At 32.1% G+C, this 27,080-nt stretch overlaps 1 protein-coding gene across 1 annotated transcript in view; it reads right to left on the reverse strand.

The window, feature by feature from the left end:
* LOC132727451 (epidermal growth factor receptor kinase substrate 8-like) overlaps positions 1–27,080 on the reverse strand; it is a 101,452-nt gene that overhangs the window by 26,904 nt on the left and 47,468 nt on the right. The window contains exons 9-18 of the mRNA XM_060712980.1: positions 25,018–25,085; positions 24,100–24,284; positions 20,901–21,410; positions 17,567–17,664; positions 13,534–13,656; positions 12,688–12,926; positions 12,113–12,161; positions 11,171–11,496; positions 10,484–10,513; positions 7,076–7,174 (exon numbers count right to left, since the gene is read on the reverse strand). Coding sequence (XP_060568963.1) covers positions 7,076–7,174; positions 10,484–10,513; positions 11,171–11,496; positions 12,113–12,161; positions 12,688–12,926; positions 13,534–13,656; positions 17,567–17,664; positions 20,901–21,410; positions 24,100–24,284; positions 25,018–25,085 — 1,727 coding nt within the window. The remainder of the gene's footprint in view (positions 1–7,075; positions 7,175–10,483; positions 10,514–11,170; positions 11,497–12,112; positions 12,162–12,687; positions 12,927–13,533; positions 13,657–17,566; positions 17,665–20,900; positions 21,411–24,099; positions 24,285–25,017; positions 25,086–27,080) is intronic.

The raw sequence follows: 27,080 nt of genomic DNA on the forward strand, positions 1-27,080 counted from the left end.
CAAATGCTAAAAATATCAACTTACAAGAACTTTCTTATATTTAAAGAAGACTTTCTAGTTGATATATATTCAAGTTGATATCTTCTTGCACACAAGACGGGAGTTTCTAATGCAGGAATATGCAATTCAACACACTCTGTGTGTTATATGTGTCAAAATATAAACTAAAGTCATTCCGGCACCGATATGATTGAGACTGGTACTAAGGGTGACAACATTCCGGCACCGTTATGAATGAGACTGGTACTAAGGTTGACAACATTCTGGCACCGTTATAAATGAGACTGGTACTAAGGGTGACGACATTCTGGCACCGTTATGAATGAGACTGGTACTAAGGGTGACAACATTGGTACTAAGGGTGACGACATTCCGGCACCGTTATGAATGAGACTGGTACTAAGGGTGACAACATTCTGGCACCGTTATAAATGAGACTGGTACTAAGGGTGACGACATTCTGGCACCGTTATAAATGAGACTGGTACTAAGGGTGACGACATTCTGGCACCGTTATGAATGAGACTGGTACTAAGGGTGACAACATTCCGGCACCGTTATGAATGAGACTGGTACTAAGGGTGACGACATTCCCGCACCATTATGAATGAGACTGGTACTAAGGGTGACGTCATTCTGGCACCGTTATGAATGAGACTTGTACTAAGGGTGACGACATTCCGGCACCGTTATGAATGAGACTGGTACTAAGGGTGACAACATTCTGGCACCGTTATGAATGAGACTGGTACTAAGGGTGACAACATTCCGGCACCGTTATGAATGAGACTGTTACTAAGGGTGACAACATTCCGGCACCGTTATGAATGAGACTGGTACTAAGGGTGACGACATTCCGGCACCGTTATGAATGAGACTGGTACTAAGGGTGACAACATTCTGGCACCGTTATGAATGAGACTGGTACTAAGGGTGACAACATTCCGGCACCATTATGAATGAGACTGGTACTAAGGGTGACAACATTCCAGCACCGTTATGAATGAGACTGGTACTAAGGGTGACAACATTCCGGAATCATTATGAATGACACCATTACTAACAATGAAGTAATTCTGGCACCATTATAAATGAGACCATAATATTTAAGATGAAAAACTTCTTGCGCCATAATGAATGATTATGACGACTACTTACAATGAATCAATTCTGACATCATTATGAATGAAGTTGTAAATTAATTCCCTGCTATACAGAAAAGGTGCTTTTAAATAAATAATTTACTTTTCTTTACTTATTATTAGTCCGTAATTAACATCTAAAAAAAAGAACCAATCATCGGCTACCATCATAGACTGGAATATTTGCCTCTCGTGTAACTCTTTAGAGCACAATACATGAGAAAATTGATAGTAAACCCTGGATCCAGATATTGCACTCTGTACCAGTATAATTATTGTGTAAGATTCTTATCATGCCTTTGGAATTAATTCGAACAATCAAAACTATTCAACTCTAAAAACAATTTCTGACAAGAAAACTAAATATATCTAACCTAACAGACTTATGATAATATCATAATAGAAATCTCTGATTTTACACAATATACATTCAGTAATACATAAACAATACAAGAAGGATGCATGAGGTTAGACAGAGTCAGAAAATAGACACATGCAAGGAATTGATATTGTGTTCTTGATAAATAGAAAGAAAACACAGAAAATTTAAGATTAATTACATCTTTCTGTTGAAATAACTACTGTTATATTTTTCAATTATTAAAAATAAACAAATAAATAAATAAACAATAATGTATTGTTCTTAGTTTATAAAACTTTTTTTTTTGTTTCAATTAAAAATGCCCTCGTTTCATGTCATATACCTAATATTAATTCAGAAAATACTTAACTTTTCTTAAAATCAATTGACACAAATAATTATCATCCCATTTTTAAATTTTGTATTTAGACCATTACTAGTAATTCAGCATTTTATAATCATAAAATAATATGGCCAATATAGATTAACCCCTTTCATTAACGCCAACAAAATATTTACATATAATACCAAACATAAGCATTTCTATAACTGGATTATAATTGTACACGCCAGAAACCATTTGATACAAAAACAACAAGAAATTCAATTTTTTTCTGAAACAATAAATACTGCAAAACATCCTACTTGCTTAAAGGCAGTCTTACTGTAATGCTTTCCCGCCAAAAAATTCCTACATCGACCGATATCGTGGCAAATTGATTATTTCCAGGAGTCATTTTTTCAATACCCAAGATTGTGAAAAATAACGTTCCAGAAATGACCGATTTATAACCATATTGGCCGATGTTAGAAATTTTTTGGCAGGAAAGCATTACAGTAAGACTACCTTAATGCTACAAATATTCAAAAGCATATATATATAGTTAAATCTTGACCCTTGACCTGCAGCCACCAAATGTGATAAGTCTTAATTAGCCAACAAGTATAGAACCAGGCCAGCCTACACTCAGTGCAGTCTGACCAAGCTCAATTTTTGTATTTCTATTTTGAAATCCCTCAAAATTTGGACTATTCCAAATAAAAAGATGGGCAAATCTATTATACAAATTCAGCAGGTTCTTTGCCTTGCCTTAAAAAATGAGAATAATATATGCATGACACCAATACAGAGCCAGGCCTAACCACACTTTTATGTAGCCAAAGAAGGCCTTATACAATTAAGTGCTTCAATTAAGCACTTCAATTTTGAAATCAACAAAATTAATCATTTTTTGTTGTTTTTGCGACGGACGCGCCCTCAGGCGCGTTCAGAGCTAAGTCATCTACACATGGGATTTCGTTGGCTACACTCGCGCAATGTGTCCTAAACCAATTAACAGCCCAAGAAATAGTACATGAATTTGATCCTTCAAAACTCCCATACTTTGTCTGGATATCTTAATGTCTTCCATATTTAGCCTTTTCAATTTCAAATTAAGTTATCCAAGTTAAAATATGAACGTATATTATTGATAAAAACGTTATAGTCCCGTAGTATTATTGCGCAATATGCAAATTACTGCTGAAACGATTTACCGCTGTCGAAAAAGTAGGACAGCAAATTATACTTCAATAAAGGTGTAACCTCTGAGTTCCAAGACATTATTAGTAGGAAATAAATATTTCTACATTATACAAAACATTATTATTAACAAATCAAAAGTTTTTCGTGACTCTAGGATAACTCGCGCATTAATAAAAGAAGAACTATTTTCGTGACTCATACCGCGGGTTTAGCTGAATATTCAGCAGTTATTAATATATTAGATACAGTACAATGGCTAGTATAAATATCTATTTTTGAAAATGCATGTAAGACACTTTACCGCCATGTAGTCTTTCATGGTAAGGAAGTTATAATATCAGTTCTACTTCCGATTCTTGTGGTTTGTTTACATATTTTACTAGGTCATGATATAAGTTAACCTTCGCTATTCTAAAAATAGATTCTGCTTCACCTGTTCTGATTTTTGGACAGGCGATTAGGAAGTACACATTAAACATGTAATTAATAAACCAGAGGATTGTAATGCAATACTTTTAGAAATGCTACACAATTGTAAGAAGCAAACAAGTTGAAAATGGAATTTAGTGTGAAGTTGAAAAGGACAACTAAACACTGTAGTGCTTAAGTGACATTTAAATTAAAATAAAAACGATGTGCTCTGGCCTCTACATCTTTACCTTGTAAATAAAAAAAATCTAAGAAATACACTATTAATTGCTGATGATTTTAACCAATTTTTTTTTAATGAGACATATCCAAGAGAAATAAAAATACAAATTACTTATATTTTATTGTCTGTATGCCCACTATGAAATAACACGAAGCAATTCTAAATAGCATTCTCAAATGTATAATGTATTATGTTTGAAGTTTATTTGCCTGGATTTATTCTAGAAATATTTCGTTGATAGTTTTTTTTCTATTTACATATCATTTCTTAGAATAAATCGATAAGGACACTGATTTACAAGTTTGACCACAGTTTTTAGGCATAAATTTCATTCTGTATTTAAGTGCTTGAAAGTAGAAAATCTGAATTATATCAATTTGGGACACAAAATATATTGCTCTACAAATCTCGAACTTGTATGGAACAAATTTTCTCTGTTATATATTTTGTGTTTTGTTTTTGTTTTGTTTTTTTTTTTCTAAAAGAAGCCTTAATTAATGTCTCTCCGGTTGCATGTCCGTCGCATTCAGTGCTGCAGCACTTTGATTTTAAATTCACCCCAACACTGTCGAGTTTCATTGCAACATTCGTGTTTCTGTTGTTTTTATTTTTAGATTAAGACCCCCGTTCATTCAAAATTTCAGGCAAGAGGTGGCAATTGGGTAGAATCATCAACCTTTTGTAAGCACACTAGATAGCTTCCTCATATGAAAGAATCCACCAAAGTCCCTGACGGGAATTGAACCCACAATGGTGGAGGCCAGAGGGCAAGTGATTTGAAATCAGCGTCCTTAACCACTTGACCTCTAGCATTTATGATGACAACATTCCAAATTCAATGGCAAACTAAAACTGATATACATGTACATGTACTGAATCACTGTAAGCAGTAAATTACACCTTAAACCTTTTGCTGTGTATAACACAATAAAACAACAAAATGCGAGAAAAATACTCACAAAAAAAGAACAAAGCAATGAAGTCTAGGTGATCAATTGCTTTATGACATGGTAAACTTATTGTCCTTATAACTTTATATATGTATGTGTGAAAAAGTATGACTTAAAATTTTAATGAATTTTATTTCTAAAAATTATTTAAGAAAAACTTTTAAAAAAAGACATCCCAGACTTCATTTTGTAATAAAAAATAACTGTATATTCATCATTTAAAAGGTTAGGTTCATAACTGAAACAGTTCTATCTATGCTCTAGTCAATGTGTCAAAAGCTGACACTGGACGAACAAAAGACTGACGGATGAACAGCCAGATCTGATGGACAATGCCAAAATTATATCGCACAGCCTTTGGCAAAGGAAAATAAAAATTGACTTATGCTATGGTGAAAATTGTATGTTCATGCGCGCAGGTTTGATTCAATCTATTGTGTTTTCTGCTCAATTCTTTGTTTTGTTTGGCGCATTTATACAATTTAGGTCATATGGCACCTAAACAGGAAAGATGATTCAGGCTCTCAGGTGTTACACAAAGCAACACCAGGAGTCAAAACCATCTCACCTGCTGGAACTAAAAGCTGCATAGAGTCCAATTATTCGAACATACATGTTGCGTCTAACAATCACGCAGGGCTAAATGGTGGCTGCAAATCTGATTTCTAAACCCTTAAAGGCAACCCCTCAGCCACAAGGAGGGCTCAATTATTCACAAGTCTAGTCAAGACTAAATCAATATTCCAAAATCAGCGCCAGAAATGCGACGTGGGAAAGATATGATGAATATACAGTCTATATTTAAAGCATTTGTAAACATAAATCAATAAACTATATAAATATATGAGCCGTGTCACAACAAAACCAACATAATGGATTTGCGACCAGCATCGGCGCAGTCTGATCAGGATCCATGCTGTTCACTATCAGTTTCTCTACTTGTAATAGGGTTGGTGAGCGAACAGCATGGATCCTGATCAGACTGCGTGGATGCGCAGACTGGTCACGATCTATGCTGGTCGCAAACGCATTATGTTGGTTTTGTCGTGACGCGACTCATATCACAGGGTGGTACGTATATTTCACAGCACTGTTTACATACACAATAGCTACTAGTATCAAAACTTACTTGTTTCTGTAAAAAAATAAAAAGTAAATAAATAAAACAGTTTTTTACTTTAATCAACTACATTTTGTTTTTTTCCAGATTGTTCATAGAAAAGCTCTTCATTTACACAAACAACGCAAAACTTAAATAATAAAATTTCCAAGTTATCTTTTATATATGAATGCACAATAAGCAAAGGGTTCAATTAACAAGAAATAGAATTACTCTGCAACTTAGCAAAGATAGGTTTTTCCAGCTAATCTTTGGGTACAAACAAACTTTTACATTTTTATAAACAACTTGGTAAATATATTGGAAGTGCACAGTGGAGTTTTAAAGGTTTGTTTCTACCCAGTGGATTGGATAAGAAACAGCTAGATTTAAGAGCTCAAGGTAACATCTATTTGTGAACCAGAATTATGAATTGAATTGACTGTAAACAGTAGTTATAAATGGATAAAAAGTTCTAAATAACACCACAAGCGTCAGTTGTATCATAAATGACATCAGATTTATAAATAGCATATGACATCAGATTTATAAATAGCATATGACATCAGATTTATAAATAACATATGATATCAGATTTATAAATAGCATTGTATTTTACTACTTGTTTATTAAAGGACCATTACTTTCAATACTAAGGGGCCACAACTCTACTAAATAATTGTTAACAAAATGCATATAGTGCATATCCAATTTTTTTTTTTTTTTTTTTTCTTGGTTTTTTTTTTTACAAACCATAAATACTGGTAGTGAAACAAAAGTTTATTATTAAGGAAAATTAGTAATTGAATTTAAAACAGAAATATATGATTACATTACTAGAGCATGAAAACAACAACACTTGAAAACAGATTTTTTAATGTTTTAATGTACCTAGATGGAAACAAAAGATATTGTTCGGAATTACAGAAACTTAACGAAAATGTCAATTATAGCTTTAGCAATTAAATATAGCTTTTCTATCTTGTGTTTGCCATATTAATGTTTGCATTACTTAAAGTAGATATCTACTGACTTGTTTTCAAACCTGAAATTTACCAAATTTGTTGCAATAAAAAATTTCTGGTATTTGTCAAAAATGCACATAAATCAAGTTAACCCTCCTCGAAAAAAGTTTTTCCACTGATTAAACTTGGCAAATCTTCAAGATTTCTGACTAATAAGCTAGCATAGAGGGTAGAGGCTCCAGCAACAGGGATAACGTAATCTAAGCATATCGTAATCTAAGCATATCAACGATTAACTATTAAGAACATCATAATAAATTGATTGAATCTACAACAATTTGAAACTTAATTTTGAAATTCAAAATGTGGGAAAAAACCTACGTTGCTCCCATGCGTTTCAATTCCTGTGAAAATGACATGTTTTCTTCTGCGCGAGTTCTTGGTGCCACAACTGGTTCTCGTGCACTCGTACGCTTACTCCTGAAATCAGAAATAATATTAAGATGTGATACCTATATATTTACACAGTTTAGTAAGAGGAAAAACTTAATTTATAATGTCTATAAAATAACAAAACGCTTGCCCGATACATCCCTTAATAAAAACTTTTCAATAACATGCATATAAGGGTCTCAGTCACATATTTCAAAATTTTTAGCTTAACAAAATATCATACTATTCCATTATACGAAATTTCATGTAAGTATTTTATTATCTTCACTTCTTAGGCTTGACTATCATTTAGCAATCATAAAAACAATGACAAAACAAGATAATTAGTTCAGTGACCAAAATTATGTTTCTTTTCCAAAACATATTTAGGTGAGTCATCACAATTTTGCATCATTTATCAGTAAGGATCAAGGTAGACCCAAGAATACAGGAAAGATAATTTTGGCTAAACCTCTGTGTTACAAACTTCAAAGCAATACCAGGAGTCAAAATCATCTCATGTCAAAATCATCTCATCTGCTGGAGCTAAGAGATGCATTGACTCCAATTATTCAAACCCATTTAGCAGCCCCTTACAATCAAACAGGGACAAACCAATTACAATCACATAGGATAAATGCTGACTATTATTCTTATGTCTCAACCATTACAGGCAACCCCTCAGCCACAAGGGGCAGGTGTGCATTTACTTTGCATCAAAATGGTTAAGATCATATGGTGACTTCCCAGCTTTTTTCCTTTATTGAGGAAGACCTCAGATTACAGTTACACCTCCATGTATTGATTCAGGCACAAACAGGCAAGGAGTAGAACCACAGATATTCCGTAAGTTGAGCTCAGGATAGTTTCCACACATGAAAGAATCCCAAGTTCCTTGCAGCGAAGTTTAAACGCACAGATGTATCAGTAATGCTAAGTACAAAAACTATGATAAGATGTTGGGAAGAATTCTTTCACAAGATACTATTAAACTAAGGATTTGGGTCACAGTTACAACAACCTTGAATTTTGAGTTGATTTACTCTCTGCGGAAAAAAAAGCAATAAAACAATAAAGTCTTCTATTTCTGACAGTTTTTGTTAGTATCACTGGAACCAGAAAGCATTAAAGGAAAACTATAAACTGTTTCAAAGTCAAATATATCAAAACGTCTATTTAAAGGTGAGGAAAAAACAACAAATTATCTATATAAGTGAACCACAATAAGCATGCAACTTTTTGCGACTTTTTTGTCTTTGGTTTCATTACAACATCTTTGAGTTCTGCCACTTATTGTTATCAGAAATTTGAAAAAAATCAAGGAAAAGTATTATTTTATTTCTAAGTTTTAATATTTCAGTAATATCTTCATGAGGTAACCCATCCATTTAAGTCTGTAAAAATTCCAACACATGAAAACTCTTTTTGTAATTTTATAAAAATTCCTGACAAAAAAAAGTTTTGTTTTTCTTCATAACTTTGTAAAAACTACAAAATAAGAAATTGTATTTGTTTCTTTACTGCCTAGGAGAAAATATATAAAAATTCGGTCCCTCTTTATAAATACAATTTCTAAGTAATTCAATTGACACTAAAACAAGAACAGCCTGTATTTAACATTTTTTCGTTAAGTGACACAAAATCTGCTTTTTTACTTCTTAACACTGTAAGTCTGCATATTTTATTATCAATAAAGCTTTTGATAGGATATATGGCAATGAAAAAATCTGCTGAATGCTTATATAACCTGAGCTGCTTGGTAAGGGTTATATAGCAAATAACAGCATATACAACATGGTCATATAAACTGTAAAAAGTTTTTATATCAAATTCACATATACTTCATTATTACTTTTTTCCATCAAGGTAAAAAAGAAATCGTAATTTTGAAGCAGACATAAATAGATTAAATAAGTATCACAATTGACCAATGAAAATGGACGTTACATACATATGTATATGAAATAGTGTATGAAAGGTATGTAAGAATGTCTACAGTTTATTAATGGATGCAATACCTCAACAAAGAAACAGCAGAAGCATTTCTTAATCCTTATACTGTGAATCAGCTTTCATATATAATAAATATGTATGTGCTGCGCCATGATAAAATCAACATAATGCGTTTGCGACCAGCATGGATCCAGACCAGCCTGCGCATCCGTGCAGTCTGAACAGGATCCATGCTGTTTCCTATCAGTTTCTCTACTTGTTATAAGGATTGTAAGCGAACAGCAAGGATCTTGATCAGACTGCGCGGATGGATCCATGCTGGTCGCAAACACACTACGTTGGTTTTGTCATGGCGTGGCTCATATATACATTCAGAAAAATATTTTTTCGTATAGTAAGTACTAGCAAATAATCAAGAATTGTTGAAGGACAGCATGCTAGACTATTCTCAGTGCTTAAAAACAGGAGTCTAGAGAATGTAGAATTTTCAAAATGGCTCAAAACTTTGTCAAAATCTATGTTATAGTTCTGGGCCTTTGAGAATGAAAAACTAGTTCCAAGAAAAACAAGCAATTATTATAGTATTGGGCCCTCCAGTTTAACTGGTAGGGGACTAATAAATAAGAGCAACACAACACAGCCATGTGGTGTTAACGCTCATCTGTTAAGGGCAACACTATCAATAACCAATCATAGTTAAAAAGGGACCTCACTCCAAAAATATAGTTTTCAGAATAATGCCCCTTGTCTTTCAACTGCACCTTATCATAAAAACCAAGTATTCCCAGTTTTGTGTTGATACATATTAAAATTGTTTAAATAATGGACTAAATTAAAATATTGGCACAATGACAATGATGCAGTGATCACCAAAGCTTAGCTTATCCTTCGAAACATTAGCTAAAAATGAATGTCCAAGAAATAAATAAAAGTAGTTTCAAGAAATAAAGAATTTGTTCAAAGAAATACCTAGTATTAAAAAATGTTAAATTGCTGTTAATCGTGAAATGGAAAAAGGTTTTCCAAAATTTTAAACTTACCCATGTTAAAGAGAAATTCTAAAAACTACTTGTATTTAAATATACTTAATCCTCCCCAAGGGATTTAAATAAGGGGGAGAATTCAAATTTAAAATTTCCAAGCTTAATAAACTTCCCCTTTCCTTTTTAAGGGGCGTTAATTGGGGTAACATAAAGTAAATTGATTTTTCACATCCTAATAAACTACCCTCTCTAAGGGGCGTTAATTGGATTAAATACAGTAAGTTGATTCACAGTAATAGAGTAATCTTGTTATCATTTAGGCAGTGTTAACATTCAATTCACCAATTCTAGTCTAAATTCAACTTCAGTGATAGTAGAAACAAATTAAAACTTTTTTTTCAAACAATATTTTAAAACTCACCAAAATGTTGAATAAAAATCAGACTGATCTCTGAAAACAACCAACTAAATATGAAAATTCCTTGCCATTGATGTGTATTATCTTGCCCAATACAAAAAGAGACTTATATTTACCATACAAGTATACTTTATTTGGAAAATAAATAGGCAAAAAACCAATCACAAATTCAAGCAGAGCAAAAACAAGTTATCATAGTCTCAAAAGCAAAGCTGAGACGAAGGAAACAAAAAAGGTATTATTTCTTTAACAAGAAATATTTCAAGATCTGAAAATAAGAATCAAATGAATATAAAAGATCACCAACTTTGATGAAAGTTAAACATGGTACCTTTCATCTTCAAGTTTGTATTAACACTAGTCTATTTCTTATTCAACCTTTGTTTTTCGAAACATTAATAAGAAAGACACCCCCTCCCCCTGTTAAAAACCAAAAGCACTTGTCTCAGATATTTAAAAGTTACTTATGATACATACAAAATAAATTATTGCTGATTTGTTTTATTGACTAAAGCACTGGATTGAATATATTTAAGTCACTAAAATCTTCAAACTTCCCAAAAAAAACATGTGCAGTGTCCATGTTTCGAACAAACGCTTACTAAGATCTGTTCACCTAGCATGCTCTCCTATGAGCTAATCTGTATCAAGTCTATTATTATGTTATATGATTAAAGTATAAAGACATACGCTTCATAATTTCTGGCCGGAGTCGGTGATGGAGGTCGGTTGTAATCGTCCCTTCTCTCCGATCGACCATTTCTTATTTCGCGAGTGTACGGGTCTTCACGTCTTTCTGTTGACCTGTAGGGATCCTCTCGCCTTTCTGTCATTCTGTAAGGGTCTTCAGGCCTTTCTGTTGACCTGTAGGGGTCATCACGCCTTTCTGTCATTCTGTAAGGATCTTCCTGACGTTCTGTCCTTCGGTACGGATCAGCGCGCTTCTCTGATTGCCGTATATACGGATCTTCCCGCCGTGATGCAAGGAAAGGATCAGGGTAGGGTATATTTCTATCCTGTAACAATATCACGAAAAATAATTATTACATCAAATCATATAAGCGACAAGAAACTGAAAATTTTGTTGTTATCTTCCTTTTCAAAAAAATGTTTGTATGCCAATAAGAATTTACTAAATGAAATGCCAAAACACACAACTTTATAACTGTGTTTTAATTATCATTACTCTGTACTAAGGGCTTGAGGCCCTTATGTGATTGAAAATGCAAAGACAGCCATGCACATAAAATATGTCATCGTACTTTTTACTTAGAATCTCTTTTTGGCTAGATTGGGGTTTCGTAACATTTGAGGGGGCGCATAACCCCACCAAAGCTTTACCCCTGACCTCTAGGTTGTGGTCCGAACTTTAAACTCAAACAATTTTGCTGATTTTTAATCCGGGTGTATTCACAACCTTGACTTTATGGAGGTTGATGTTGGAACTCTTGTCCATTTTAAATGGTCCAATGTTTTAAAGTTAGTGACAAAACAGACAGACGCCCAAAAACAAAACTTTGAGGGGACTGAAAGGGTGGACAAAAAGTATTAAAAAAAATGAAAAAAAATTTTAATTTAAATTCGCATGCTTTTTTTAAGTTCCCTTTAAAGCTTGGTGATGGGGTTTCCAACCTTATAGAACCGGGGGTTATACGAGGGCACATTTCCAGACCATTCATCTCTGTCAGAAAGTAAAAGGTATCCGTTTATTTTTATATTACATGTATATGTTCTTTCTAAAATTGGCTTTCTAGTCTTGCTGTTGAAGTCATCCTTTATGGCAATTTTTAAAATTAAAATTTTAAATTAAGAGCGTTACTCTGTGAATTTAATATTATTTGTTTGGTTGGTGGTAACGTCTTTTTTCGCACATTTTTATTATTCTTATAACTTTGTGGTAGGTTCACCTTACCAGTTTTCCTGGATAACTAACCAGTAATTTCCATGCAAGTGACCGATTAATCAGCAGTGAGACACAAATAACCATTAATCTTAACGTCCAAAATCAGTTGTCAAAGAGAGGTTTCACCATGCCCAGCGATCAATCCAGCAAACCCTGGACTACAAATTCGATGCTTTCCCTCTTAACGTTAGGGGGCAGAATCTATTAACATTATCCAGCTACAGTACAATTTTCATATAAAATGTCTTATAAGTCAAACTTATCTTGAGGAGCGATGAAAATCAATGAGAAATTGTTAGCTTACTTGACTAATGTCCATGGACGACCTAGTCTCTGCCACAATTCCAGCTCTTTTGATGTTAGGCAGTTCAGCAATAATTGTTTGGCATCGTACAACAACAAAGGGGCGACAGCTTCGCTACTGAGGTCACGACCCCCATGAATTGGGTCACGACTAGCTTCGTAGATCAGACTTAATGGAGTAAACAGGAAGTGAACAAGTTCCGGTGCATTTGGGTCATGAATGTGTGCCTTCAATTTTGCCTGAAAGAATGGAAAAATAACCAGAGCTGCTAGAAATATTTATCACAAATTTTTAAGAAAAAATTGAGATTTCTTCATATATTGACAGCAGCTGTGTGTATAAAACTATATAAAAGTCATGACTATCCATCGAAAAGCAACGTTACAAATGTTTAGTATAACAAACACCATTAGTGACCAGAATTCAAAATTGCTATAACACTGTCTTAAACATGGTATTTATTTGCAAGTTCAATGGCTTTGCATTATCTTTATGGACTTAGTGCAGTAACAGGTCAACTCACTGCACTACTATGATGCTATCAGCTTGTTTAAACATTGTCGTTATTTCAGTATCTACACACACTATGACAAAGAATCAATGGACAGTTAAAAATATATATACATCTACCAGAAAGTTTCCATCACTGAATTATTCACAGCTAGGTTACTTAAAATACATTTCGCCCTGAGAACAAGTGAATACCCTCAGTTTTAAATGCTAGAAGAAGTTCCTAGGAAAACCTGAAGTTTTACATCAGAACAAATACTTGCTATATAAAAGCCTCTATTAATCTTTGATTCATCAAGCTAAAAAGCAAATTTGACTATTCTAAATATAACTTACCAGAAGATTGAAGGCAAATTTAAATTTCTGGAAGATATCTATAAAATCATCCGCTGGTGGTGGTCGTGCTCTCATCATTAACATTCCATCTGTAATAAACAGATTAAAATAATAACATTTCATCTGTAATACATGGATTAAGATGACAGTCCATCTGTAATATATGGAGTAAGATAATAACATTTCATCTGTAATATATGTATTAAGATAATAATATTTCATCTGTAATACATGGATTAAGATAATAATATTCCATCTGTAATATATGGATTAAGATAATAATATTCCATCTGTAATATATGGATTAAGATAATAATATTCCATCTGTAATATATGGATTAAGATAATAATATTCCATCTGTAATAAATGGATTTAGATAATAATATTTCATCTGTAATACATTGATTAACATTATAATATTACATCTGTAATACACGGGATTAAGATAATAACATTCCATCTGTAATACATGGATAAAGATTATAAAATTCCATCTGTAATACATGGATTAAGATAATAACATTCCATCTGTAATACATGGATAAAGATTATAAAATTCCATCTGTAATACATGGATTAAGATAATAACATTCCATCTGTAATATATGGAGTAAGATAATAACATTTCATCTGTAATACACTTAGTAAAATATTCACATTCCCCCTGTAATACATTGATTAAAATTAAAATTCCATCTGCAAACCCCAGAATAAAATATTCTTCAATGATGACTAAAAAATTTGGGATTCTCACATTGAAAGGGTTAAAGAAAATTTAACCCCTAGAGAAGGAAAAAATAAAATGAATAAATTCAATTTTCGCTGAAATTTCCCCAAAATTTTAATTTTGAAATAAACTATAATAACGATAATAATCACTATTTTAAAACAATTTCTTTAAAAAATTTTTCTTCAAGCAACTTAAATTTTCTTTTATTGGCCCGAAAAAATAAATGGAAGCAAAAGGGCAAACCCCTAGCAGATTTTGTTTCCTTTCCCCCAAATTTCAACCCTAACTCCCTATTAACCCTTATTAATAATAATTTTGAAATTCTTTATTTTCCATGCTAAAGCACATTTTTCACAGAAATTTTTTGCCCAATACATGTAAAAATATCATTAAAATTTTTTCAACCTCCGGCGATTTTTTTTCCTTTCCGCCCCCTCTTCCTCAAAATCTTTAAACCTTATTTTTTAATGAAATTTCATATAAAAATTTTCCATGCTAAAAAACAACACAAATTTGAATAAGTATACCAAAAATCACTTTTTAATTTGTGTCAACCCCCAATTTTTTGTTTTCTTTGCGCCTCCTTCTTAGCCAACTTTATTCTCTTTATGATTTGCTCCTTTTTAACTGGGAAAAAAAAACTTCCCAATTTCAAACAAAATTTTTCAATTTGTGAAAAACAAAAACCCAAAAATTAAAAATATTTCACTTTAAAATTTTAGTGGGCTAAAGAAATTTTCACTATTGTTTTTTTTCATATTTTAAAAATTTCCAATTGTTCCAAAATGATTTTAAATCAACATAATTTATTTTGCAATTGGGGGGGAAATTCTACCTATAATATTTTAAGAAATGGACACCACATTAATCTGGGCCACTTTCATGAATACTATTTTGAAAAATTTAAGGGAAAAATTTGGCCCAAAAAAAAGGGCAAAGTCATTTTACATGATTTCTACCATTAAAGCTGTCCAATCCTATTTAATAAATTAGATTTTGACCTTAACCTATACAAATGGCACACTGCCTATTATATGATTTTTTAAATTATTTCAACACCATTAATTTAATGAGGTATGAAGTTTTTTTTCAGCACAAGCTTTGATGACTTACATTTAATGAACCAAAACTGACAACTGTGTTAAATAAGCTCACTGCAAGGGGCCTTGTTGACAAAAATGATAAAAATTTAATAGTCAATAATGTATGCACAAAAATGAAACATACTTTAAAAATATAGTCATTTTAGCCCTTATTTCTGTAAATTTAGTTTTATACATGTACAAATTAAATAATGTCTTGGTTCAACACATTAAGTAATACATGTACAATTACTGTAATTGTGCTTAGTTAATTATAGACCTACAAACTTGTCTTTTGTCTGACAATTTTGACCAAAGAACGAAAAGTGATTTGTGACAAAATAATCTACAATCCAAACTGACTTCTATATCTATATGTAGATTAACGTCACACCTGTGTAGAAAGTTTTATTTGACTTACTTCAGACGTTATGTCAGCGTAAATCTTTAAATACCATTTCATGATAAAACTAAATAATCTTGATAAGTCTAACCTTAGATACACGTATTGTAACAATTAATGGTTAACACACTTTTTTTGTTAAATCTGCAGGAGCATGCAGACTGGCACATTAAAAGCCTGAGCCCACAGTATGAGGCATTTGATAAGTTAGAGGACTTCTGCAGATGTTATTACAGTGAAATTTTTGCATAAAAGTATGCGTCTGATTTGGTAATTCTGCATTTCGTTATTTGCTTTACATTAAAAGAAACTGGTTTCAACTTGCGTTTCATATGAAAGTACGATGTGACATTTGGCAGTTATGTTTTGATAATGAAATTACTTGGATGCTCAGTCACATATATTAGATAACTTGCAACAACGGTGCGTGATTTTATCTGATAATGCAAGCTTCCTTCTAAAATGTTAATGTTTGTTTGTTTGTTTTGGGTTTTACGTCACATCGACACAGTATAGGTCATATCGCGACGTTCCAGCTTTACTGGTGGAGGAAGACCTCAGGTGCCCTTCCGTGCATTATTTCAGGCACGAACGGGCACCTGAGTAGAACCACCGACGTTCCGTGAGCTAGCTGGATAGCTTCCTCAAAAATGTTAATGTACACCAGTCCTGCTTGCACTTTTCTGTATAAATTTTTATCATCATTTAGTTCAATACTGTCAACCTCCATGTGAAAAATTTACTAAGTAAACGTTTCACTGAAAGAAGCCATAAGTGAGTAAAATTTAACAATTGGATGCCGTAACTAAATTATGTTAAACTTGCTTTAAGCAATAACTAAGTAAAAACGAAACTGCGGATTGCCATAAATGCGTAACATTTTCAATGTTCAGGTTAGTACAACTGACACAAACTGTCATGTGGTAACAGCTTTTACATAAATACTACAATTAGCCACAACACAAAAATCAATTAAGGAAGACAATGCTCAAACAGGTGCTCTTCTCATCTCATTAAAGTGATACAAATCAAATGACAATAGCTTTCTAATAGATGATATGGTATAATATTTTACCACAAATATTTCTGTTATTAGTATAATGTTGTGCTTTAACTTAATAAAGCATGCGAATCAATAAAATTTCATACAGGAGCCCAGTCCAGAATACTAGCATTTGATTGGTTCATTCAAATTACAGTTTTAAAATTGACCAATAGGAAAATTTCATTTCCACACTGGTTCCAAGTCTTTATATTGTTTAGATGGTTTAAGCCGAAAATGCTTCTGCAGACCTCCATAAATACTGAATTTACAAAATATTGATAACACAAGCAAGGCTGTTCTATTTGTATCATTAACATGAAAAAAATATAATCATTTAATCAGATATATCAACAAGCTGTGACACCTAAAACAGCATTATCAATATAGGCAGAGAGATGCTATCTATTTTATTCATATTTTTTGTATGTAAAAACAATAAACGGAAAACAACTTTAGAATCCCCATCAGATTTCTTTATTACTATTTGTTAAAGATTTTATCTTTTTAACAATGGTTATTATCAAAACATAGGTGTTTGCAGTCTTCTAATTCTCCAGCAGTGAGGGGGTGGAGGGGGTAGGGGATGGGGGGTTGGAATAGGGGCAATCTTGGCCTCAAAACTTAACACCTCTACTTAAAATAATCAAGTAAATCAAAACATTTGTGAACATAAACTTGTATACATTTTAGCTGGCAGAATGACTAACAAACAATTGTCATTAATGAGAAAAGACGACACTTATTTGCAATAAAATAATTTCATAATACTAACCACATCCCTTTCTAGGGCCTCGTTTTGTCCAGTGTCCATATCCTCCCTGTGAATATATGAGGCCCTGAAGTCACCACGTGACTGCCCGTATCCCCTACCTGTGAGCAAAAATAAAATTGTCCAGATTAATAAATGATCCCTCTGATACTAAAAATAACTTATTTTTCTATTTCTGTTACAACTAAGATTATAACATATAATGTGGCCCTGTCAGAACTGACAGAGCTGGCCAGGCTCTTTAACAGTACCATAGATCTGATATACTGTGTCTAATAACATTTGATAGTCAGGGCTGGTAAAATCTGATTCTGACTTACTTGTCTTAACTTTAAAAATGCATTTCTTTACTTGTCCATATGATATTTATAAAGTAAATTCTGATAAAAATTCACTTCTCAATACAGGCTGTGGGACAATACGGACAATTGATTTTGCCACTCCTGACTGAGTCCTTATATTACATTATCCATGTCCCATTCAATGATATGTTAAAATACATTAATGACATCAAGTCTTCAAACTTAATTCATCCATTCAAAATCAGACACATTTTCAAATCAAACTCAAAATTTTAATTCTTTGTTATAAACTAATAAAATTTCTATTGTTGTAAAACAATTTTTTGAATATAATATTCATCATCATAAAATGCATCCTGGTTTAATAGTTTTAATTCCACACAAAACATAAATACATGTATATTTAAATTTCTTCTTTATACATATTCATAACTTTTTGTGCACATTTTTTTTGCACTGAATTTAAAAGTAATTTTTTTTTTGCACTGAATTTAACAGTAATTAAATACCAATTAAAATGCAATTCATCAAATTTAATACTAAATAGTTTTGCACTGAAATCATTTTTTTAATAACATTATAAACATCACACAATTAGAAATATGTCTAAATGTATGTAAATTGCTCATTGTCAAATTCTATCTTACTTTTAACATCATTTAACCTTAAAAGTGCTGTAAAATAATAAGAAATTAAAAATTTAGATATCTTTTATCACCAAATCTCCTGTAAATGAAATAATCCAATTACATAAAGTTTTTCAATTCACCATATAAGTGGTTAATTAACTGTATATACAACGCCCAAGTAAGTGAAGATAAATGAAAGTAAATAGAAATTATATCAAGACAATACTAAGATAGAGTAAATGATAAATAACACAAGATTACATCTTTGTTATATAGACACATGTAATGTTTTATCAGGGCTCGGGAAATTAAAAAAGTACCGTATTCAACCCAAAAATGGCCACTCATTCACAAAAATTTATATTGTAAATTTACTGCATATGTTTCAAGTCAACATCAACATAGTTATAAAAACTGATCAACATCCCTCACTTTATTAAAACAGGAAGGAATATTGGTCTTCTGTTCACATGTTTGGTTTTGTTGGTCCTGTACTGTTTTAAGTTTGTCTTTTTTTTTAATCAAATGTCCCGCTCAAAATTATTTCTGGAAACCAGTTTTATAATGCATATTACTAAATAATTCAACAACAGTTTTATATAATCTGCTGTTAAAAAAATAGTCCAATCTTAAAAGTGTCAAGAATGATGTAAAGGAGTGACTTTTTTTGGATGAATTACGGTGCTTGTCACATTTAGTTTAATGGTAAAATATGTTTACAATTCAAAAGCAGAAAGATATGTGATTAAAAAGAGGCAGGTCAGGAAAGAAATGACCTAATGCAAAATGGAAACATGGACAAAAGCAGACAAAACTTCACATCAATTAAAAGCTCGTTAAATCAACAGCACAAACTAAAAATCTGAAAGCTTCAGACACACGCCCCCCCTTTTTAATGTATCAATATTTTCAAATAAAATGCTTTTACTTAACTCTCCATTAAAATGTTGGCAACTTCAGACACAACACATTTTATATTCTTCACACAAAAATAACATTTTAATATTTCTTCGGAAACTAACTTCTATTTCAGAAATTTAAAATAAAAAGCAAAAACTGCTAAAAAATAATATCAAATTATATATTTTATAATTTCTTTCACAGAAAACAATTAGCAGTAGTTCATTAAAAGAAAAATTCAGCCCGCCTTAATTATATATTTACTTTTAAAAAGAAATTCATCCCGCCTTATAAGAGGGTCAAGCAAAACTGATGATGCAAGTGCAAAAAAGAGGCACTGACTTATAGGGGATCATGTCTTACACACGAATAAATACTGTAAATTTAAAAAAAAATGTTTTGCAGTAGATAGATAGCCAAAATAAAATGGAATACATAAAATTATCTAACAATTAGTGTTTCTCTTTTTTTCTTCTTAAATTGCAAATTTCTATAAATAGTAACAATTAGTCAAATCTGACACAATGACATAAGAGTAGCAGCATCCCAATCTGTCATGCCATACATCAACATGTGACTATAATTCATAGATTAGCCGCGTCATGACAAAACCAACATAATGGGTTTGCGACCAGCATGGATCCAGACCAGCCTGCACATCCACGCAGTCTTATCAGGATCCATGATTGTTCGCTTACAAACCCTTAACAAGTAGAGAAACTGATAGCGAACAGCATGGATCCTGATCAGACTGCGTGGATGTGCAGGCTGGTCCGGATCCATGCTGGTCTCAAACCCATTATGTTGGTTTTGTCATGACGCGGCTCAAATTACTACCATATACAGCACATTGTGTGGTTGCTGGTTTTTATATCCTTAATAGTTTTTTATAGAGTCACTAAGGATGTTTCACAGACATGTAAAAATGTTCAAAACAACTTCAATTCAACTTGTGAAATAAAATCATTCCTAGCTTCAAAAACCTAAAAATTTAGTGGTATTGTTTGTGGTAAGATCAACTTAACATTCATGCATTTTTAAAGTTACTTTATGAAATTTCATGCCGTTTTATTTATAAAATACATGTATAAGTACATACAGGGATCATGCAAAGTTATAAACATTAATTTTGTTTGGTATTTATTTAGTTATTATGATTATAATAGTATTGACTTGTCACTAATTTTGATGTTAATGGTAATTCATATTCTTGGCCAATTCCTCTAGTATTATTCAGTTATTTCCACACAATATTTGTGTACACCTCAATCTTGGCCAATACTACACTTCCCCATGATGCATATCTGTATTTTTTTTATCTTTTTGATTTTATTAAATTTAGTTTGTTTGCCATTCCTACAGATATATAATGCATATATATATATATTTCAAACTGTCATCCAAGTTTTCCCATGCTTGTAGAATATGTAGTTATATCTGGATTCATTCCACATTCCTCGCTTTTATGGATGGGTTTGCAAATTGGCAGCATAGTCATAGTTATACCTGTATCAACCATATCAAATCCTTCTTGCCCATTGGTCAACATATTTGTTGTTAACCCCGCCTCCATACTGTTCTTCATGGAACGTCTCAAGGAGTTTGAAGAGCCCGCGTAAATGTTCCCATTTGAAACAGACCTCATTAAAGGCAAGGTGGAGCTACTGTATTCGTATCCAGCATTTTCTTTACCTCCTTTAGACTTCTTTACGCTGTTTTTATTCGAACTGAAAGTGAACCATTTCTTCCCTTTCTTGTTCTTACGTGCTGTTTTTCCATCCGGATCGAAATTTTTCCCGCTCCAGGTTCCAAATGGCGTCCCTGCCATGGAATTGGGTTTCACATATTGATTACTTTCTAACCGGAAGGCTTGTCTGTGGGAGTAATTATTCCCTAAGTCTGGAAATCCTGCATAGCCAATTGTCTGGACATCTCGCCATGAGTCCCGGGTTGGGGATGGTGTTCGGTCTCTTGGTTTACCACCAGTTGCATAATATTCATGAATCCATCGGCTCGCTTTTTGAGGAAATGTAAAACAACTTACATACAGTAACATTAATTAAATATACCTTTAAAATGTGAAGATTTTTAGGAGAGATTCTACAATTAAGGCGAGTAATGACTTCCCTTTTAATCTTTGACAAGTAACCTTCAGCAAAAGCTGTAAATCTTAACACAAAATAGACCCCTAAAATAATAAACTGCATATTTCATTTTCACTTTAAGTGACAAAAGAAATGTGGAGTGAAAACCATTGACCCTGCTTTCCTCACTATTTTAGTTTTAATTTTAGTATAAAAACTTTCAGAAAAAAAAAAGACAAAAATTAAGTAAAAGACGAAAACATTACATAAAACAATATGGTGTGAAGTGCGAAGTGAAATTAAGTGCTGAACGTAAAAAGCGAAAGCAGTGTGAAGTGCTGAGTGACAAAAGAAAACAAATATCTGACAAAGAAAAAAGAACCATAAATATCCATGCACAATACACAATGTTAATAAATTCATACATTTATATCATTTGTTTGTTTTGTCAGATTGTCAAGGAAACATAAACCGTTTCCTTGGTTACTTGAAAAGTTGAAGACCAATTGAGCATTAGGAGCAATGGGCACCTAAATTCTAAAAATGTCCTTTTTAACGAAAGAGATCGCCATATGGCAACGGTGTCGGCCTCTCAACCTAGGGATAATGGATCTGAGTCCGGTTGAAACTGTGTTACCTCATTACAACACCGGAATTGGTTCATTCCTAGAAGCAGACACTCAAATGTGTGTTGCCTAAAATGACACAAGAACTGGTTCGTTCTTTGAGGAACACTCGTGTGTTGCCTCAAACAAGTTACAAGAACTTGGCTCACAATTTTGTAAGCCTTGATAAATATGTTTAAAGTATCTTTTTTAAAATTAATTATCTTTGTGGTCATTTAAGGGTAATGCGAAAAAACATACTGTATCTGAACATGGATTTTTATGGTGAATAGGTAAATGACATAAAATATAAAATGAATCACACTGATTTAAACTCATTTCTTTCTTTTTTTATCTAAAGTAATATAGAGAATATTACATGAAAATTACATAAAACATTTATCCATCATGCCTGTATTCTTGCTAGCAGCTGGTTTAATCTTTAGGAAAATGTGAAATGCTCAAAAGTACATTTCATTTTTTGCTAACTTACATTTCTGCATCGCACAATGTAAAATTTGTCTCCTTATATCCAAATGTTTTTTACGTTCCAAAATTAATCAGTTCTTTTTGTGCCATAAAACAGTCATATTTTATCAAAAGAAAATCAAATTTCTTAGGAAGCATCAATTAGAATCCTGTTAAATTTCTGTTGTTGTTGTTTATTGTATCTTGTTTTATCTCAAATCCAATAAGAAAGAAATGAATTTTAAATCTGTAAACAATTGAATTAAATAGGTAGGGGATAAAACTGGGGTGTTTTAAAAATATGGTTTCTGGTTAAATATACCACTTATCAACAAAGATTCTCCAAAATGTTCCACACAAATTTTTGTATATATACTTTTTTTTTATTTTATTTTTTTTTTCAAACTAAAATCATACTATCCAGCACTGACTGAGAAAGGTCTACAAAGATCTTGTTTTGTGTGTCTAGCCTTTACCCTGTTGAATTTGTGTAATGGACAAGCTCTGCTTTGAATTAGATTCCACTGAGGTTTTTGGACATGACAGGACTGAAAATATTTTTTTTTGAATTTTGTTCCATTTGATGTATGTCTAGAACAATAGCTTGTGTGCAGAATTTCAGGTCATTTGCTCACTCATGTCATGTTTTCTTATTATGAAAAATTACATGAATTTGAATAGCATTGAAAAACTTTTCACTCAAAGCATGCTTAGAACAGCCCAACAATATGATTTTCAAACCATTTTTAGTATAAATTTTAATTATCTTTTATATATCGTTCTGTTTTAAGCGCCCTCGCTGATCTAAGTAAGAAATTCAAATTTTATGTCTTTAGGCTTTTGGACCTCAGTGGAGTTTCTTTAAAATACAAAAATTGAACAACCGACAGAGTAGAGCCTGGTCAGTAGCCTGGCTCTTTATCTGATGGCAAAGGCATGATCACTTCTGTTTCAAATGGTATCAAAGTAAACATCATTCATGCATTTGTTTGATTATTTAATTAGGTTTACTTTCTTTATGATATAAACTTTTGTTTGGAACTTTTTTTTTTCAGAATTCTTTGTTGATAAGTGTTTGTCAATAATAATTTTGGTTTGTACCATTTATAGAGGTCATCATTCCTGTAAGAACTAACTTTTAATGTACATTATCATTAACATATTGTTTTCCATTGTAAAATTTTGAAAATTGTATTATTTTTTCTGTTTCAATTTTGTTGGTTATTTTGTTGTTGTTTTTTTCTTTTGGAGAAAACAAAATATGGAGAAGAATTCACACATGTTATATTTATTAGAATTGTTTAATAAATTCGAGAAAAAAAGAAGCCTAAATTATGTTATGCTCAAAGATGAAAAGAAAGCCAAAGCTTATATGTCAAAAGCAGTACGATCTAAGTTGTCTCTTTCAATGCGATTGTATTTAAGATGTATAAATATTTTCAAAAAATATTTTCGCGCTGAAAATCTATTTTTAGTCCTATCTCATAACAAATAATGAAAGAGACACTTTCAAAGACCATCTATATTTTTCTCTCTATGTGTACAAACCATCATTAAATCTGCCCGTCTCCAAGAGTTTGGTGGATTCGCCCATCCTCTTTTCTTGGAGACGCGACTCGATCGGAGGCACATCGTTATAGGGATCAACGTATCTATTTGTCTCGCGTATGTTTAGAGACTTGCCATAAGGAGGTTCCGGCGCAGGTCCACTTGGAGGGGGCGGAATGTGTCGGCTGAAATGAAAAAGAAATAACAATAGCCTAAATTGTTTGCCATCAATTGCGGTCATAAAGTATTAACTGAGCATCAGGTGTATGAATGAGTAAGAAATCAAATATGTGGTATGAAGCAAACATTTCAAATTTGTAAAAGTAATAGCTTGTGATTGCCAAATATTTATATATAGGTAACTTATGGCTTTAAGCTTGTGCAAGACTGCAAAAATAAATAATGTCAATTAAAATGATCAGCATAAAATTGTTGATTGGTTTGAAATTGTAAAAGTCATATTTTATAACTTTTGTATGCATTTTTGTTCATTTTTTTTTCTTTGTGGCTTAAACTCAAACTAAGGATTTAAACATTAAATGAAACCTTCTATGTCACTGTATATATGCTGGTGCAAAAATGGGCATGAAAGATGTTGCACTATTCATAATCTCTCATGAACAGACTCAAAAATAGTCTGCCATTTTCACCCTTTTTTAAATATTCTTGAGAGTTCTGCCCTTTTACAGATTCTTTTTTTGTTGGGTTTCATGTCACACCAACACAGAATAGGTTATATGGCGACTTCCTAGTTTTACTGGTGAAGGAAGACATCTGGTGCTCCTCTGTACATTATTTCAGGCACAAAAGGTCACCTAAAGGCCATTTCCAGATCTTTATAGAGTTGTGTCACTTCAATTCAACCAAACAAATTTTGAGAGTGAAAAATAAACAAAGTAAAAAAGGTAAGTTACTCACTCATAAGGTGCACGTCTGCCACCACCTTCACCTTTGGCATGTAAAATTTCATCAACTATATCTTGTGCCTGAAATAAATAAGTCAAAATGTTATACATAAATTTTTTTTTATTATTTACCCTCTTCTACACAAATGAAAGGAAATCATGAAAACTTGCATCACTGTCTTCAAATAGTGACAATCACAGAATTTCATACATACAAATAAAAGAAATAATACAAAGGGCTTGTCATCAATATTCAAAACAAAGGGAAATAACTCTGTACAACATAATAAAATTGAAAATTACCAATAACTACATTACATCTATCATTTATCCTTAAAAACATCAAATTATATATATAATCAGAGGGCTACATTATTGTTCCTCTCATTCTTCATTTAGCCACAAAAAATAATTTTCCAGGTCATAAGAGACAAAAAATGAAAATAATCAAGTATTAACTGTAACTTATTGTTTCTATAGCCAATTAAGTATCAATTAGTGAGCATGGACAGTCATACTGGCAACCTAATGCTCCTGGATATCAGACACAAAATACGGCAGCTTTAAAACATATTTGAGCTGTGTCACTACAAAACCAACATAATGCGTTTGCAACCAGCATGGATCCAGACCAGCCTGCGCATCCACGCAGACTGATCAGGATCCATGCTGTTCGCTTACCAACCCTTAAACATATTTAGAATGATAAAAATATTTTTCTCATTTTTATACTACATTACAGGTGTAATTTTTTATGTCATTAGTTTTTTATCTTGCCTACAGGTCGCACTCTATCTTCCCATGAAATATAGGGCAACGATGGTATAATAATTAACAAGGTTGATTAATCATTGATGACACGTTATTAAGAAAAACATTCATTTTATACAATCTCAAAGGTTAAGGAACGATATTTGGATAATTGGATATTTCGGTAGTTCTATTTTCTTCATTGCTGTAACCTATATTTATATGCAGGCAAAAACGTCAACTAAAAGCATGATTTCAATGAAAACTAAAAACACAATTTCAAAGAAAACCGTGTAAATTTCATGGGAATGTAACACTGATACATCTCTATCAATTTACAAAATAATATGAGTGTTGCCGGGACATCTTTTTATTAATAGTCACAGTTTAAGTTTACGAAATATTTCAAAGTTACTCATCTGTAAACATATTTGGTACAGTAATATGTAATTATATATGTATGAATGAACTTGGATATTATGATACACTGGTGATATTTTGTAACGAAACCTGCAATGTTTAACTGAAATTTATAGCCTTTATCAGAAACCCTTGAAAAATGTATATGTTTTCAGTTTATGACAAATTTAATGTACTTTAGGAAAGTTAGAAAGTTAAGTTGTTAAAGGGAATGAAAACAGAAGGAATTTGAAAACATTCAACTGTTTTCATATTGTTTTTGGGCTTTGTGCCAGCTTTTACAATAAATTATAATATAATTGTACTGCCGGGCATTTATTTGAATTATATACAGTTACCTAGTTTCTCTGTATTTCCCTGCAAGTTATTATCAACTTCTCCACATTAATGAATCCAAGGTAAAATAGTGTTACAATAAAATTGTCACAGGAAAAAACCATGCTTCACCATCTATATTTGGTCAGTCCTTATTGAGGTTAATTGGACCAACTCAAAATAAAGACAACCACTTTTAAAGCTGCATACCTCCAGAGGAGCCAAAATATTTCAAGAAAATTAAACTTGAGTAAAATGTACAAAGAAAAGAAAATTCAAGTAATAATTTACATGTTATATGCAATTAAGGACTGATTTTGCAGTATTTATCACCATATTTCTACTGCCTGACTAACATAGTAAGGGCTATTTTTTTTTGTATATTTTGACTTCTTTTTGGTAATTTACGTTGATTGCAAGTACAGTTTGCAAATTGTAAATTATTTTCTTTGTTCACTTCACAACATTATATACTATTAAATACATTTTTAAAATTTTCATGAAAATTAGCATGAATCTGGAGGCATGCAGCTTTAAAACATTTACGCACAACATAAAAACTGTATCAAACTGTTATTCAGGGGTGGCAAA

The sequence above is a fragment of the Ruditapes philippinarum genome, unplaced genomic scaffold (genome assembly GCF_026571515.1).
Source record: "Ruditapes philippinarum isolate M1 unplaced genomic scaffold, ASM2657151v2 ctg1053_1_1_1_1, whole genome shotgun sequence".
NCBI lineage: Eukaryota > Metazoa > Mollusca > Bivalvia > Venerida > Veneridae > Ruditapes > Ruditapes philippinarum.